Here is a 19,020-nt window from a genome sequence, read left to right as displayed (position 1 = left end):
TTTGATAGTCAAGTCAAGTTTATTTATATAGCCCTTGATCACACAAGAGTCCCAAAGGGATTCACATGCCCGCAGTTAACAAATATCAACGACATCCCCTAATCGAACCACAAGAGGGCAAGGAAGAACTAAAAAAATTAACTAACAGGCAAAAAATGAGAAACCTTGAGAAGGGACCACAAATGTGGCAATTCCCCTTCCAGGATGATCGGGCTGCAATGGAAGAAGAACCTATATATATCCCAATTTATTGTATATTATTGCTTGAAAATATAAAATTGCTTGACATTAATGGCAATCTATTATTGGAATTTGTAGTTCTTGAAACAGTATTTATTTTTAAGGGTTTTATTGCAAAATAAGTTTGAAATGATATTCAAGTCCTGTCCAGGTACAAGCCGATGCTGCTCATCCTTCGACAAATGACATCTTGCACCTGAGTAGCGCTTCATTTTTGGGAGTATTTCCCGCCGTCTTCTTGGCACCCCTCCCGACCGACTCTCTGAGCTGTGACCAAAATGTCAAAGTGTCATCCCTCCCGGCTGTGTCAGGGTCGCCCAGGACATTAGCATTTACCATTAGCAGTAGCATGTCACTCACGCGGCCGCAGCAAATTTGATAATCTATTTTGATATTTCGATGCCTCGTTCCCTAATGCGCCCTCAATATCCCCCTCACTCTTCCTGCCCACCTGGCAGACGGCCAGCTTCCCAGCACGGTGATGAGGGGGAAAAAAATTGATTTCTAAAGAGCTTGGTCTACTCAACCCTGGATATGAAATAAGCAAGCGGTTATTAGTCCAGCACTGATATTAACATAACATGACAAGCGCATCGAGATATATATTAAAGCTGTGACTGGTTCCCGCTGAGCGATACATGAATCATGATATGCTAACATTTGAGTAAACTAATCATTAGCAGCGCAACACGATTATGATGAGATCTGCTTTGTCTGAGAGAGCGACGCATGGCAAGATGGACTCGGCACTCGCGATATCTCCAGCGTGTACACAAGCACAGCGGGCAGCTCCCTAATGCTTATTATGCCGCTATTAATGAACGTAGACTGAGAAAGGTCAAACGGGCCACACGCTGAAGCGCACACACGCAATACGCACACACATTAAGCGCTGATCCAGATACCCTCGTGCAAGGGCTGGCATGCACACAGTCAGCAGAAAGGTCACAGCATACGGTGCCTATGTGTGTGCGTGTGTGAGACAGAAGGATATTTGAAGACGAATGCTGCCTGTTGCCATGGAGCGGTATGGCTCCATTCAAACACACGCACCTACACACTTCATCACATTCTAAAGTACACAATCAATTAATGCCAGGATTACAACTTTAAATATCAACTTGTGTTTCTATTTCTGAACCTCATTTTTGGCTCTCAATTTGATTGTATTTTAAAATTGTTCCTTTAGCATAGAGACAGACCAATATCTGTTTTCCCTTTTCAGGGTCGATACTATTAGTAATCAAGGAGGCCGATAACCGATACTTGCAGCCGATATTTATTTTCAGTAAAGGAGAAAAATATTGGTGTCAAAATTTTAAATAAATAAATAAATACAAATTGCAACTCCTAACTTTTTTTTTTCTTAAAGCATACGTTTATTGAACACGTTTTTAGATTTGCAAAATGTTGAAATTTGAATTTTAGACAATAGACATATGTGTTTTAAAATTCCAACAAAAAGATCAGAGAGCTACCAGGGTAATCAGTATGCCTTAAAAAGTTAAATGAAAACTTAAACAAATAAATACCATAGCAACCTCTACCTGCAATATCTTTGTTTTAATTAAAAAAGGAAATATAGGGTGCCGAGAGTTCCCAAGGTCAGCAGCATCTCTTTTAAAGTTAACTGAAATTTTATAAATAGTTCCCTGAACTTAACGGTTTCAAATGGATCTTAAATCAGCCGTCAGATTTTTTTATTTATATATATATATTTCCACTGAAATATTTATATAGATATTTTATTTTAGGCTACCAATATTCAACAAAATGCCAAATATTAGCATCAATAATTGGCCCGGTTGATAATCAATCTATCCCTTCTCTAGAACTTTAATTACAGTTCATACACATGGTTTCCTTAGTGGGGAAAAGAAGAAGCAACTACTTGGGATGAAGTGTTTATTTTTCCTAGAGGAAAACTCACAGCCTAATTGAGACATGGCGACTATTAGAGTAGGGGCCATTGTTGGAGGCAAAATGTTAATTAGCCATCAATTCCACACAATAGACATAATTCTGAATGATCAATTCATTGACAAATGCGTTGTCATTCCCATCCTGAACCTCCAGACGTGCGTTTGAATGTTTTATTGGAGTTCAGAGAAGGAAAGCTAGCACTTTTCAAGAGCACGGCTTCCCGCTAATCCCTCCAGGGTTGAGTAAATTATGCCAGTTGGTTAATCAGAATCTCCCCCACTTGCACTTCAGCACCTCGTGAGAGACAGACAGTGGCACAGCGAAATGAGCTACTTCTGAGTGGCTCGGAGCTCTTCTGCATTATGTACGTGCTAATGAACTGGTTTGATTTAGTTGATTTAGTTCAATTATATATATAGGATCCTGTATCTGACAATAAAGTGTCTGTCTGTCTGTCTGTCTGTCTATCTACCTATCTGTCTAGGTATCTAGCTACTTGTGGGAATGCTGAAGCATTCTTTGAAATTATTCAATCACACTTTAGCCAGATTGAAGTTCAACTTTTCTTTTTTTCATTTATCATTTATCCACAATAAAAAAAAAATATTATTTTTTTTTTATACAATTTATCTTTCATTATACTTTATTTAACACAGTATATTTAATAAATGTAATGTACTTTTCAATGACATTCACTGGCATTCAGCAAGACATACTTCGCTACCATTTCACAACACTTCAATGATGACATCAAGTCCATTGTGGCTCAGTGGATAGTGTGGTGGAGCTTTGACTTGTAAACAGGAAGTGATGGTTTGAATCCCACCTTAGACAGATTGCAGTTCAAGTTTTCTTTTTATTCATTTATCATTTAACTACAATTAAACATTTGTAATTTTCACTTAATGTATCTTTCAATTTACTTCATAAGCACATGCATTCAAATCTTAGCAATCACCTATTAGCATTCAGCATTCCCATGCAATTTTTCCAGAAATTGTACTTTGACCATTTATCTAGTTATTTATCTGTCTAGCGGTCCAGAGATTGTTTTTCAATATACCCATATGACTTGTCAAGTTGCATTCCCTGCCTTGTGTAGGGATAGTTTCCTCTAAAGTCGTAACATTACATATTACTAGTGTAATTAACAATCATTTGTCAGAAGTGTTTTTCCCTTGGTGTAGCTATGTATCTGTACTATATTTACAGTACTGTGTTTTTGAGTTTGAAACAAAATAAAGAGCACTAATATGGAGAAATGGTGAGCTTTCAGGCAGACCAGATGGTGCAATTGTGGAGTGATCACATGTCAGCGTCTTCTGCAACAATAATTGGCCTTTTACAACATACGCTAAGACTCAACCCAAAGAGATTATTCACATGCTTCAGGTGCTGCTGTTTGGTGAGCTCAAATGAGTTTAGCAGCTGACCATGAACAAAGCATCTATTAACTGAGAGAACCAGTGTTCATTTGATCTATTTATGTATTTGTTTATTTTAAATCCATTCTGTTCAGCTGCTTGATATTGCAGAATGTTCAGAATTGCAGAATTATCATACCGGAACAGTTTTCCTCTGCAACCAGAGAGTTTACTCTCCTGCCTCTGTTTCAGTTTGCATTGGCATTGACATTCATTGGAAATGCAGTCGGACAGAGGGAGCTTTGAGAGGGGGCATGCAGAGGAAAAGGAGAACAGAGCAAAAAAGAGCCAAACACAACAACATCATGATCATATATATACATGAGAGTTTGTGGACTAGAAAAGAAGTGCTAATTCCCTTCTTACAATCCATCCATCCATCTTCTATAGCAAATGTTCTTATTTGAGGTTGCTGGTGAGCTGGAACCTATCCCAGGTGACTGCACAACAGCCGCCGTACACACGGCACTGATGGGCCATCATATTATACAAACAACGATTCACACCTACTGTATGGACAATTTAAAGTCTTCACTTACATTAACATGCATATTTTCAGATAGTGGGAGGAGCGATAAGAGCATACATGGTAACCACTAGTCCACCTGTGAAGAATTTAAATGCAAATTAGAGGACAGTTTGGGAAAATTAGCTGATGAAAAGGCTGTAAATAGCAATTAAAGGGTGGACTTTTTTTTCCTGATGGGAAGTAGGACATCTATTTGAGGAAGGTGTTTATTTGACGTTAGCGGGGTCATGCACCTGGCAGCTAACTTGGGGCATGGTTTGTTTTACAGCAGCAGTCCCCAACATGTTTTGCACCATAGACCAGTTTCACATAAGTCATTTCTTGAATATATAGAAACGATTATTTTGATCTTTGATTAATCGGTAGATTATTTTGTTGATTAATCAATTAATCAGATTGAAAAAACACATTTTAATTCCTATCCCTTTATTCAACAACAGGACATTTCAAATTGGTTTTGTCGTAACATGTCAGGAAATAGGCAAACATTTTGATCTGTGTTTGATTTTGATTCAACACAGATGATCTGCCCGTCTTCATGAGGACTGCAGAAATTGGAGAACATTTAGTGTTGAAATTAAGATAATGAAATTGAAAAAAAAAAACATTTAAATAAATTAATAAATAATAAATTAATAAATAATAATAAATACATATACATGAATAAACCACAAATTAAAAACATAAAACCAATAAAATTATATAAAATTTAAACATAATGGTTTTTTTTTATATAAAAATTGTCAGTCCATTCTTGGTGTAATTTGAGACATTGATACCTAAACAACCCGATGGTTGGGTACCACTGTATTATAGACCGCTATTGGCTATTTGCACTTTTCAATTGTATCTGTCACTGTGATGATACAAACTGAGTACAGCTTAGGTGTAAACGCTCACTAACACACCTAATTGACAAGGCGAGATCAATAAGTAGATGTACAAAGAAGAGCGTGACTCCTTGACTACATTCTGAAAAATAGAGCTGGTTTAACTCATCCTATAAGGACAGAAGATTGAGTGCACTAAGGGAAATAAATGTCATTTTCTAAGGATTGAACCAACGGCTGGTTGGGAAGATAGAAAACAACACAATTGTGTGACCCCCGTGGCACTTCATTAAAATGTGTCTGAATGAATGATATTTCGGGCTTGTGTGTGTGTTTGTGTGTCTACAGATGTGTGTGCAGGACAAGAGCAGTGAAAAGGCCATAAACTGGTATCACACTTCCACAGACGCGCAGTAGACTGGACGCTTGTCCCAAAGTGACGAGTTCTTGCGATTGCAGCAGTTTTAGTGAGACGAAGCAGAAATAACGGAACAAGTGTGGCGTGCAGTGCACCTCATCCACTGTGAGGGTTCAAGTTACAACTCTCCTAAGTGCTCAGTTTGGAGGCTGAGAAAAATGCAATGGCTTGGTATATTATCCACTTCATTACAATTAACCAAATAAATGACTCTTTGATATGTTCATTACGTTTACCACAGCATGAACTTGAAATGATGATTTCAATCAACAAATCTGACAGTTTCACTGCAGACAAGTGCATTAGGGCATGACAAAGCGGCACCATAATCATTACGATGAATTACTCCAAAGCTTTACAATAGTCCCAAACAGTATGGCCAACAAATGAATTTCAAACACTTTTACATGTACACGTTTAATGTTGAACATACATCTCTTGAAAAAAATGGGTTATCTAAGGTCATTCATGCAAATATCCACAAATCACAAACGTGCTTTATTAAACTTAATATGCAGTTAGACAAAATACTCATTCAAGCCTCGACTCACTCAAGGCAATCAGACATTCAAAGTCCAATTTTCCATCTTAATGCTAGTCCTTGTTCATGTTTCATCCGTGCAAATAATGTCTGAAATGTGCGTCACTCCTGCTCTTAAACTTTATGTTGCGCACACAGACCCCTGCAAGAACTCCAATAAAAAAAGATCTTATTTAAGGCACCGATGCTTTCGCCTATGCTTTAAAACGTTAGAATGAACCAAAAAGTCAAGAAGGCTTTGCCTGATTCATCTGTCATTGGTGCAAATATTCACACGTGTCAGCAAAGTGCCATAAACTTCATGTTGCATGCATTTAAGCGCAATGTCCCTGCAAAACTACATAGGAAAAAATGTATTCAGTAGTAAGATATTGATCTATTTTGGGGTCACCAACATGGTGCCACACTTGCAGAGATGCATAAAAATAGAGTTGCATATTGATAGTTATGTTTCTTCTTTGTTAACTCATTGTTTATAATTACTATGAGAAATCATTACATGATCAGTTCTTCAGAAAGTGTAGATCAATACAGTCATCTCTTGCTACATAGCGGTTCACATTCAGCTTTTACCTTTTGCTTACTTTATTGTACTTGCTATAGCGCAGATTTGCGGTATTCACGTAGCAATAAGTGCTAGCCAGGAGAAAAGAGTGCATAAAATACTTACACTTAATAAAATAAGGTACAGTGCAATGTGCGTATTGCAAAGTACAAGTGGCTTTATTTACACAATTGCACATCTATAGTAAACATCGTTGGCTAATTACTGCTAGTACAAGTGAATTGTAATCTCTTATAGGTGCTATGAATAAAGGGAGGACGGACATTGTCAAAACTTCACGTTAAATTGCTTGGTTTAACAAAATACAGTAAATACAAGCTCGTTCTGTCTCAACTGATGCCGTCACTTTACACACACAATAGCTAACACTTTAACCAGTTAACTGCCTGTCAACTGTACATCCTCCACTCTAAAAACAGTTGGGTCAAAAAATAACCCAACTGTGGGTGAAAAATGGACCAATCCTCTACTTGGGTCAATTTGACCCAACTCTGAGTCAAGAAATGGGTCTTTTAGTGTAAAACAACTAAAAGATATTGGTCCACTATTGGTCAGATCACTTACTTGGGTAAAAAAAAATTGGGTCATTTTGTATAAAACAACCCAGAAAATTGGGTCAAATTGACAATGTATCGGTCCATTTTTTATCCATAATTGGGTTACTTCTGACCCAACTGTTTTCTGAGTGTCGATTGCTCACTTCCACGTCACTCAACAGGCCAAGACTGCACACACACACATTCAACATCACAGATATTACAGTGTACAATGTGAGGTTGGCGACCACAAGTGGACAAAGATCCTACCTGCACCATTTGGAAATACACACCAAAAAAAAAAAACCTCAATGCTGGTCCCCATGCATTCAAATATTCACAGTGTGTGAAATATACACGCACAACTCATGTCTTAAACTTTATATTGCACACGATCCTCCTTTAAGCACCCTGTTGGGAAAACTATGACTTATTTAAAGCATGCACAGATGCATTAATCTGTGGTTTAAAATGACAGAATCGACCAAAAAGTCAAAAAGGCATTTATTTCATCCATGTAAATATTTACACAGTTTGTCAAATGTGCATTTAAAACAATATTCCTTCAAGACTTCAATGGGGGGAAATTGGCTGCTCTTAATTCAGCAACACGGTGTCCAATGTGTAAAACGACACGAGTCAAAAAGTTAAGGCATGGCATTCACACAGTGTCATAAATATGCACCATAATGTGCCTTAAATTTCATGTTGTGCGCATTTCAACCCACTCCATATTAATCAGCCATTTATGCAACTATTGAGTAAGTTCAGGTCTCACCTTGCAGAGGGGACTCCTCTCTTCAATTTCGACAACCATCCGACAGCCGAGTGTCTTCACCGCTGCACCTGCACCGTTACAAATCCGTCAACCCGGATTAAAAGCACTTTTATTGTTCCTTGGCACTTCTCTTCTTGCGTGGAAGACACGCGCGCGCTCGCGCACGCACCCAAGTCCTCTCTTGTTGCGCGGCAGAGTGAAGCGTGTCCTCTAGCGGCTTCTCTCTGCCGTGTGCGGCGGAGGCAAGAAGCGCAGCGCGGTGGACATGATCTTCCGCTCAGACACGCGCACCGAGGACCGTGGGGGGGGGGGGGAGGCTGGTGAGATATCCCAGCACCGGAGAAGGGGGGCAGAAGAGAGATACTGCTGCTGCTGATGATGATTATGATGATGATGTGCGCAGCCTTCACCGGGATGAATGAAAAGACTGAGAACCCTCGACTCGCGTGCACGAGGCGCGCCCGCACGTGTGCGCGCGCATGTGTGTGCGTTCACTTTGGATGCAGGAGATGCCACAGTGAGTGGGAGCACGAACGAGTGGGTTAGTACACCCACACTGATATTAGATGGATTATATAAAATGATCACAAAGCGTGGACCGTGTGACTCATAGTAGTCATGCACACGCACACCCTCCCCCCACTATGTCAACTTTACACATTGTGACCACAGGTGAAACAAATGTGTCACGATGATACAGTTATGGTCAAAATGATGAATCCCACTAATGAATATTTGCCTGAAACACTGCCCAATCTTTACATTCACAACGTTGTATAACAGGAAATCATTCATCAATAATATGGTTTGAGGCTAATGACACTCCAAGTGTGTTACATATGTCCAGTTGACTATGTAATTCTGCTTTAGGCAATGGAAATATAGAAGCGAAGAATTCAGTGCTTTTTATTGTAGTTTTGAAGCCTTCATTGCCTCATTTGCAAGCATGTCGCCTACCACATATTGTGCATGCAGTTTGATTTACAATAATATCACTGGCATCGGCCCAAAACCTTGTAAATCACAATTGAGCAAATTTAATATTTTTTCAAAAATCTATACATTTGTGTCATTTTTACAAATGATTGACCAATCTAAAGTGTTGAAAATGGCTTGTAATGTTCTCTTTGATGATAAAACGTTAAAGGTTGAAAAAGCATGTCATTTTTGGAGTCTCCTGAAAAGTGACGATTTTGGAGGTACAAGGTCTAGGCTCAACGGCAGTGAAATGTTCTATGTGCAACTTAATAAGAATGCTGTGTTTAGGCTAGTGAGGGAGCATAGATGTAATTTTAGCTGTATATCAGGAACATTACTAGAACTTTACTTTTGGCCTAAGGTGAGTGATGTAGAGACCATAGTTTATGCATGTATTACAGCTTGTCTTACTACTGTAATATGCTGCTTTCTGGTCTTCCTATCTGTAGAATTAATAACCTGCACTTAGTAAAACGTGCTTCTTGACAAGGAGTTGAACATTAGGATCATATTACCTATACTGGCCAACTCATATTGGCTCTAAGTCCACGTGAGATGTGATTTTTTTTTAGCACGAACATCTTTACCTACTCTTCTCGCTGTTCAAATTCAACAAGGAAACGGTGGGTAATTCTGCGAGAACATAATTCATTGAAGCATCTAGTCATCTGTTAGGGTTGTTTGTTTCACCCGCCATCGCCGTTTATTGGTTTCGTCCTGCCTAAACCACGCCTGATTGGTCCGACCTAAAAAAGGTCGGCTGCAAACGTATCGGCGGGAGAGGTACAAGATGTATTCTCCGGAGTTTGTGAACTCATAAATACCGCGAGAATTCATTTTGCTGGCAAGGTTAGTTGTAGTGTGTGCAATATAAGAGGAATGAATGGTGCTCCACAGGGTTCAGTTCTGGGGCCTCTGCTGTTTTCAATGTAACTGCTGCCCCTGGGTTCATAATGACAAAGATCAAACAAACCAGTCACAACTTCAGACAGAAAATAGTGGATGCTTGAGAGGGAAGGACATACTTAACAGCTCCAAGCTTTTCTTGGTTTCTAGAACAGCTGTGTGTTGGATCATCGCAAGTCTTTGGAGAGGAAAAAATTACACCTGCATGTCAGCAATGATGATTGGGGCTGACCTGGCTACCTCTGGACTTTATGTCTCACTCAAGAAAATTATGAGGGCTTGGCATAGTGATATAATTAGTGGTCATAGTAAAAAAATTAAATAAAAAAAGGCATCACTTTCACATCAGCACATCAAAGGCTTGATTGAAGTCTGCCCGAGAAAATCGGCAACATTGGAATGGGTTTTGAAACTTCAGCTTTTTGGGCATATGGATGCTGCTTTTGGTTGGCAAATGAATCACAAAGCCTTCAACAGTATCATACTGTTCCCAAAGTGAAACATGCAAATTGGAGCATAATACTGTGGGACTGTTTTGCTGCCTCAGGCACAGGAAACTTTATTCGGGAGGATGAGACCATGACACAATAGGATTATTTGTGAGTGTAGGTTGATCTTGCTGGTACTTCCAAAACAAACTTTTTGAAAGATACTAAAATCAAGGTTCTGAGTGGCCTGTTTGTATCCCAGATCTAAAATGAGTGGAGGGAGCATCCATATCAAACAATTTGGATGATATTGGGACAATTTGCCAACCCGTTGGGGTTTTTCTTCTTCGGTCAACAAGTAAATATACACTTACCAGGTATGCTAACTTCCTCACACACCATTCTTCTCTTCTGGCTGTATCCCAAACCGATAGCTGGCCGTGTGCAACAACATACCGCGATGATACTGTTTTCCTCCAGTTGTAAATTCTTTGTTATTGCTACATTTTTGCATGTATTAGTGTATTGCCCAATTCATTTTGCAACAGGCACGTTGTCCTTCGATGCAGCATTTTATGTCAGGCATGTTATTGAACAGCCAAGGGGTCCTAAAAAAAAAGGGGCTGTGCGAGATAGTATTTGTGGCAGTTGGGACTGTGTGCACATATGTGGCGATATTAGGGAGGAGAATAGTAACATAAAAACAAAAAAAAGTCAAATGGAAAATAGTGGTGAGAAAATGTGATTTAGCATGATGGAAGTGTGATTAAAATAATGTTGACGGATTGACAGATTAACAATTCATTGACGCACCCACCTCTATTGCTTGATATAAAATTAATTTAACGAATTGTATTGCTAGTATTGTACTGAGCTTCTGCACCAATCACGCAGTAAGTTCCATTTCTTGTTCAATGTTATATCTTCACACTTCCTCTTTGCCATCATGGTACCATTTTGTAGTGTCATCATAAAAACAAGTCTCACAAAATTTGCTGACATCAAACATGTCGTGTTGACGTTTTAAGCGTTTTGGCTTGAAGGCAAATTGAACCCCTTTGAAGGTTCTACATGTTCATGTTATTTTGGCATGATGTGAAGACAAGACTTTATGACCCGAACCTTTATAAATTGAATCTTCCTAAAAATGTTTAACTGTCAATGAGTAGGCAGAGGTGGCTTTATTTGACCAACTGAGCAAATCCCAACTGCTGCAAATGAACCCGTTATTGTTAGAGCAAAGCATTTTGGAGGAAGCTAACAGCGAGAAGACATTACTTTGCCATAAGAAACCTCAACATGACTTGTGACTAGAGCCACAGCTAACAATTACCACACGTACTGACTGTAGGGAGGAAAAACGACATTGTTATTCCCCCTGACTGTTTTTAACAGTATGTACATCCAGTATATTGCTTGTTCGATTAGCCCCAAATCAACTTCAAATGCCAATTTTCTCCCAAGGCTATCTATGCATGTGTGCTCATTTGTGGGGAAAATGAGCACCCATTACACACTTCCAGAGGCTTTTGACGGCGGCCAACGGTGGCACTTCATGGCTCAGACAATGGCACATAGCACGCACGATCATAGACACACAAGGAAGCTATCACCCACAAACCCACTGACACAATGCACACCGACTAGATGAAAGGGCCAATTTATCAAACCACCAGCTCAGGCATGCCTGAGGATGTATAGTGCCAACACCGGTCTAAAAAAAGGGCAGGAAGTTTGTGTGTCTTTGTGTGCTTGTGTGCACTTTGTATGGCTCTTCATTTTTCTCCATGCTGAAGTCAGTCCTCCAAACATAACATGCACTGTTGCCTTTGGCCAACTTTCCCCCAAGTAAGAGCGATTCAGCTACCATAGCTGCGTGACAAAGGTTTTTGTATTATTTTTTTTAAAGTGACTGTCAGGTGTTTTGGCCTATTGTGTGCATGTATGCGTTTGAGGCTGGAAAGAGAGACATAGAAAAGGGAAGCCACTGTTGTGGTTTGCCTCGTACTATTTCTCATTAAAGTGCAAGAGCCGTGTTGGTTCTGCAGGGCTTTGCAGCATTTACTAACCCAAACGACATGAGATGCATGAGAGGACTAGAGGAAGCTTGTTTGACTGAAGCAAAAAATCAGTAAGGCATGACATCGCTATATTGTTTGTTTTAAACCACAAAGGAGTGTTGTACAAGCATGTGAACACTGCACAGCATGTATATTTGATAGAGACACTTAGGCAACCACGAGAAGATAGATTCCACTTTGTTTTAGTGTGTCTGTGATCATGATTGGTGTCTTTGTTGTCCTTGGAAGGCAAAATTATCCATCTATACATTTTCTATTTTGTCTGTCCTTATTAGGGCCATGTGTAAACTGACGGCGATCCCTGCTTTTGACTTTGACTTTTGATGAGACAATCAATTGGTGTGTGTGTATATACATATATATATATATATATATATATATATATATATATATATATATATATATATATATATATATATTAGGGGTGTGAATTGCCTAGTACCTGGCAATTCGATCCATATCACGATTCATAGGTCACGATTCGATTCGATACAATCCCGATACAAATCTATAAATTGTTTATTGCGATTTTTTAACTCAAATTTAGAAAATACTAATCAGTAAAGTTGTACATGTACAATGTAAGATTTGTATGAAAATGTATTCATTTATCTGAAACTTTAGGCTTATAACTGAGCCACTGTATTTAACAAACATTCTGTTTCATACTTGAACAGCATTCAAATAAAATATTAAGGCTTGATGTTCCATTAATATAATATTCTTTCATGCTTAATGTGTGAACCCTAACCCCAAATAAGACGTTTTGTTGAATATTTCCATAAAAAAATTGATGTTTAAACATCGATGCGGCCATATATCGAATTGATTCGAGAATTGCGTGCCTTAATATCGCGATATATTGCAGAATCTATTTTTTAACACCCCTAATATACATACTGTATGTATATATATATTTTTTTAACACCCCTAATATACATACTGTATGTATATATATATATATATATATATATATATATATATATATATATATATATATATATATATATATATATATATATATATATATATATATATATATATATATATATGCTGTATCAAGTTGTATATTACAATTTTAAAAAATTTACAGAATGTCATAAAATCCCTCATGTTAAGGATTAGATAGCTCTTAATATGAAAAGAAAAAAGCAGAGCTGTCACCAGTTACTTCCAATATGTAACATATTTCATATTACTAGTTATTTGCATTTGAAAATAATAAGTTTCTTTACAATTTTACCATCCATGTAGAGTAATAAGTTACTCAAGTTTAAGTTAGTTTTAGTTTATTTTTAGTTTATTTTTTTAACTTTTTTTATACATCAGGATTAATTTATTTAACAATGATTTTGAGATTTTAAAAAGCAAATGAAAAATTTGCAACAATAGCTGGTAAAGTTAACTTGTAATGAGGACCCTTATGGCAAGCCCTTTGAGCATTTATTCCATATCCTTGATATCAGACAGTAGTGTTTCCTAACTAGTGCAGCCTTTGTCAGAACTAGGTGGACATCCAGCCATACTAGTTCTGCGCTTTGTCGTACTACTTGTACAAAAACACTGACATGTCACCCATTTTCTGCAACTTGTGCCACTTTAATCCAACTAATGCTGACACAAGTCTAACTAGTGACACATACAAGCATGCATGTAGTGCCAAACTCACAGCTAGTCAGCTTTTTTATGCACTAGTTGCCCACCGGACCAAACAAGTAATGTTCAAAGTCTTACTAGGTAACTAGTAAGGCACAAGAGCTCTAACATGTTTACTAGTTGACCGTGAATTGTTCTAACATGTTAACTAGTTAGCTCTGATTTCCTGCACTAGCTTACTCATGAGAGCTGAAATACCTACTTGTTAACTAGTGAATGACAAAACACTGACATGTTAACTAGTGAAAGCCTCTTAAAGTCTACATGTTAAACTAGTGACACTCAAAGTTTTTACTAGTTAACTAGTGATGCCCAAAATTTCCACTAGTTACACTAGTGAGACATTTTGACTGAACTAGTTCCACTAGTGAGGTCCAAAATGTTCACTAGTAGAACTAGTGGATGCCAACATGCTCACTAGTGGCACTAGTTACGCTAAATGCTAAGCAGGAGGCCGGACAATGCCATAAGTGGGTAACTCCTATTGGCTCTATGATCAGAGCTCAACGCAAGAAAAATGTAACCCTGTAAAGCCTGAATTTGAGCTTCCACAGTCATTTACTGCCCCTTGTATCTATTCAAAATCAGTACGGTGCAGTCACTTTCCACTTTATATGCTATGCTAAATAAAAAGGAATCCAGTACAACAGTTCTAAAATAAATTCCCCCTTCTTGAAAATTGTCATTTGTTGTTAAATCTGTTCAAACTGCTGGTGGTAGGAAATGTATCATGATTGGCTGATTGGCTGTCCAAAGTCACACAGATCTTGTCTGGTGCATGCTGAATAATAAAGGCGGAGTAAGAACTTGTCTGGATGAGTAAGTGTTCAAAGTGCTTGCCGGCAAGCACTTTGTATATTTATTCCTTAAAGTGTCAACGATATCAAGGATATCAAGCATGTCAACATGCACACAAGGATGTCAACATGCACACCGAGCTTGATATCCGCTTGATGTCAGCGTGCCCACTAGTAGGCTAGTAGACACATTACATTGACCTTAAAGATAACAAGTACGCTTACATTGAGCTTACATGTTAACAAGTAAGCCCAAAAATGACTGCAACATCACTAGTTCGTGTCTCTTCTGAAACCACTATAGTGTCCATTTTTGAGCCCCCTGGTATGGCAAGCTCTGTCTATGAACTGTATATTGCACTGTATCTATGCAGTGCAAAAGTACTTATCCAGTTATTTAAAAATAAAATAAACAAACTGAAAACAGCCACAATGCTTATTGAATTTAGTGGCGGGAGATGAATTAAGCATGTGTTGTTGTTTGTTAGTTTTTTGTAAATACAGTTTATTTTCTTTAGAGTTATTGCGGTCCAGGCACTTAAGGGTTGAAGCTTCAAGACATTTAATTTGAATATCGACCAATCAGAGTTGTTGTCCCGCCTGCTTCATTTGCATGCAGTCCACTAGTGAACGTGTTGGCGTTTGAGTCTCATTAGAGATGTCTATGGTCTATTGTTACATTTTGCATGTTGACGTAAGGGCCGAATGTCCACTGGTATCACCAGTTGCGTTTTTTCTTACCTTAGTGGTTCACTTGTAAGGTTTAAAATTGATTACTAATTAACTAGGAAGGCATAGAATGTCCACTAGTTACACTAGTTAGGATCTTCCCAACCTTACTAGCTGACTAGTGAGGAACAAAATGTGATCTAGTGAACTAGTAAATGCAAATATACCCACTTGTGGCACTAGTTGGGCGTGTTTTGACCTCACTTGTTAACTAGTGAATCACTTGATTTCTCTCTTGCAAGCTAGTTACATCCAGACTGAGTCACTAGTTAACTAGTGAGACTGATGTTTATTTAACTAGTTAACTCGTGAAAGGCATTTTCTTTCACAAGTCAGACCAAGAAATGAACTTGTTCAAGATTTGACAGAACACGTTAGACATTTTTCCTGCATGTTGGGTGGGTCTTTTAACTAGTGGACCCTTATGTAGCACTGGTAAGCAACTGTACACAACTAGTATAACAAATATCTAACATGTAATGAATTTTGTTGCACTAGGTAATGTTTCTAGTATAATAGGTGTCATTTACATCATACTAGTTTAACAAAAAATCTTACTAGTTGACATGTGCGCACAACTAGTGAACCTGCGAAGTGTTGTAACTGGCAAACATGTCAAATAGTGAAATGTAATTATTTTCACTGGTTAACTAGTGAGCAATTGTGTGAAACTTACACAGTCGAAGTCTGTACAAGTTCAGTCTTGAGGCCGACATGTGAGACAAAATACCTTCTACTAGTAAACTAGTGATAAGAAAATCTGTGTTACTAATTTACTAGTTAGCTTGTAAGGTCCAAATAGATGCAAGTAGTTGTGTCGTCTGGGTTTCTGCATTCACTAGTTAACATGTAACCGTAATAGGCGTAATAACGAGCTCCAATTCCTCAGAACAACTTGCAAACTAGAAAAATTCCCGCGGAAATTTTGAATGGGCCTGCTAACTCTTGCAACTCTTTTCAATGAGCTGAACAGTTTAAAATTTCAACCGTTGAAATCGGTCAAGAAATGTGGAAGTTATAATCAACTAAAAGTATTACTGCCCCTTTAAGAAACATGCACATTCACGCACACACATTTGATTTTAACTAACATTTCAATGAGCTGAACAGTTTAAAATTTCAACCATTGAAATCTCTCAAGAAATGTAAAAGTTAACCATAATCAAGATCAAATAAAGTATCTTACTGTCCCTTTAAGAAACATGCACATTCACGCACACACATTTGATTTTAACCAACATTTCAATGAGCTGAACAGTTTAAAATTTCAACCATTGAAATTGCTCAAAAAATGTAAAAGTTAACCATGATCAACAGTATGTTACTGCCCCTTTAAGAAACATGCACATTCACGCACACACATTTGATTTTAAGTAACATTTCAATGAGCTGAACAGTTTAAAATTTAAACCATTGAAATCGGTCAAGAAATGTGGAAGTTAACCATAATCAAGATCAAATAAAGTATCTTACTGTCCCTTTAAGAAATATGCACATTCACGCACACACATTTGATTTTAACCAACATTTCAATGAGCTGAACAGTTTAAAATTTCAACCATTGAAATCGCTCAAGAAATGTAAAAGTTAACCATAATCAACAGTATGTTACTGCCCCTTTAAGAAACATGCACATTCACGCACACACATTTGATTTTAAGTAACATTTCAATGAGCTGAACAGTTTAAAATTCAAACCATTGAAATCGGTCAAGAAATGTGGAATCTACCATAATTAACAGTATCTCACTGCCCCTTTACAAAACATGCACATTCACGCACACACATTTGATTTTAAGTTGTGAGGAGACGTCACGCACCAACACTCCATTGATTTGTATAGGATTACGCTCACCTCAAACAAAAGCCTCTCGCGACTTAACGGTTGAAGATGCAGATTCCAGAAATGGCTCGTTAGAACGGCAAGGGTTTGGGGAACGCGAGCATGTTCTCAGATTTTTAATCGGATGAAAAATGACCAAATGAGAGCAGGTTGAAAACTTATGATTGATCGAAAATGAAGAGGCAAAAACGGCGAAAATTACATTGAAAAGAGATCAAAAATGTGCGACTTCTCCTCGCTTAAAGTGAAAATAAAGGTACTAAATGACACCTTAGCCAAATAAAACTTAGTTCTTCAGAAAGCAGAGGCTTGTGGCTACAAAATGTGCGAATTTGATGTCTAGTGAGCAAAGATTGTGGCCATGGTGACGAGTTGAAGTGAAACTTTTGGAAATATATTTTTTGGTTCCCACCACTCAGACCTTAATTAGTCACGCTCTAACTGATGCAAGAAAGGCGACTTTTACCCCTTTGCTCACTGTCTTTGAACCCGCACAGGGGGGAGAGCTTTCATTCCTTAATTTTTTTTTTGACACTGAGCTAAAGATGACAAAAATTCCAACAAAATGAGCTAATTTTCATATCGGTCGGTTAACGTATGCGCGCGCAGCGTGTCTTTGAAAAAGGTGCTTGATTGGAGTTGATCTCTTTCGGATTCCCATTCATTCCTATGGGACTTTATTTGGGAGTTTTTTGGGAATAGCGTCGCCATGGTAACTGGGAATTCTTATAAAAATAATAGCGCAGCGAGTCAGAGCGAGCCGCATCGTTTGATACCTCTTTTGTCCCGGTGCGATCTACGGTTCGGGCCCTATTTTTGCGGAAAAGTCGCTGGAAGATAATATAAAAACTAGAAAAATTCCCGCGGAAATTTTGAATGGGCCTGCTAACTCTTGCAACTCTTTTCAATGAGCAGTTTAAAATTTCAACCGTTGAAATCGCTCAAGAAATGTGGAAGTTATAATCAACTAAAAGTATTACTGCCCCTTTAAGAAACATGCACATTCACGCACATACATTTGATTTTAACTAACATTTCAATGAGCTGAACAGTTTAAACTTTCAACCATTGAAATCGGTCAAGAAATGTGGAAGTTAACCAAAATCAACAGTATGTTACTGCCCCTTTAAGAAACATGCACATTCACGCACACACATTTGATTTTAAGTAACATTTCAATGAGCTGAACAGTTTAAAATTCAAACCATTGAAATCGGTCAAGAAATGTGGAATCTACCATAATTAACAGTATCTCACTGCCCCTTTACAAAACATGCACATTCACGCACACACATTGGATTTTAAGTTGTGAGGAGACGTCACGCACCAACACTCCATTGATTTGTATAGGATTACGCTCACCTCAAACAAAAGCCTCTCGCGACTTAACGGTTGAAGATGCAGATTCCAGAAATGGCTCGTTAGAACGGCAAGGGTTTGGGGAACGCGAGCATGTTCTCAGTTTTTTAATCGGATGAAAAATGACCAAATGAGAGCAGGTTGAAAACTTATGATTGATCGAAAATGAAGAGGCAAAAACGGCGAAAATTACATTGAAAAGAGATCAAAAATGTGCGACTTCTCCTCGCTTAAAGTGAAAATAAAGGTACTAAATGACACCTTAGCCAAATAAAACTTAGTTCTTCAGAAAGCAGAGGCTTGTGGCTACAAAATGTGCGAATTTGATGTCTAGTGAGCAAAGATTGTGGCCATGGTGACGAGTTGAAGTGAAACTTTTGGAAATATATTTTTTGGTTCCCACCACTCAGACCTTAATTAGTCACGCTCTAACTGATGCAAGAAAGGCGACTTTCACCC

General features: G+C 38.1%; 1 protein-coding gene across 2 annotated transcripts in view; it reads right to left on the bottom strand.

Annotated features, from left to right (window-relative positions):
- Nucleotides 1–8,230, bottom strand: part of LOC147164103 (zinc finger matrin-type protein 4) — an 86,255-nt gene extending 78,025 nt beyond the window's left edge. For both annotated transcript variants that reach the window (XM_086093837.1, XM_086093839.1), the window contains exon 1: nucleotides 7,785–8,230. In XM_086093837.1, coding sequence (XP_085949963.1) covers nucleotides 7,785–7,823 — 39 coding nt within the window. In that variant the 5' untranslated portion in view covers nucleotides 7,824–8,230. The remainder of the gene's footprint in view (nucleotides 1–7,784) is intronic.
- Nucleotides 8,231–19,020: the final 10,790 nt, after the last annotated feature.

The sequence above is a fragment of the Leptonotus elevatus genome, chromosome 13 (assembly GCF_054856555.1).
Source record: "Leptonotus elevatus isolate MCC_2025b chromosome 13, RoL_Lele_1.0, whole genome shotgun sequence".
NCBI lineage: Eukaryota > Metazoa > Chordata > Actinopteri > Syngnathiformes > Syngnathidae > Leptonotus > Leptonotus elevatus.
Note: the sequence above shows the minus strand (reverse complement) of the source record. Positions and strands in the feature narration are given on the sequence as shown.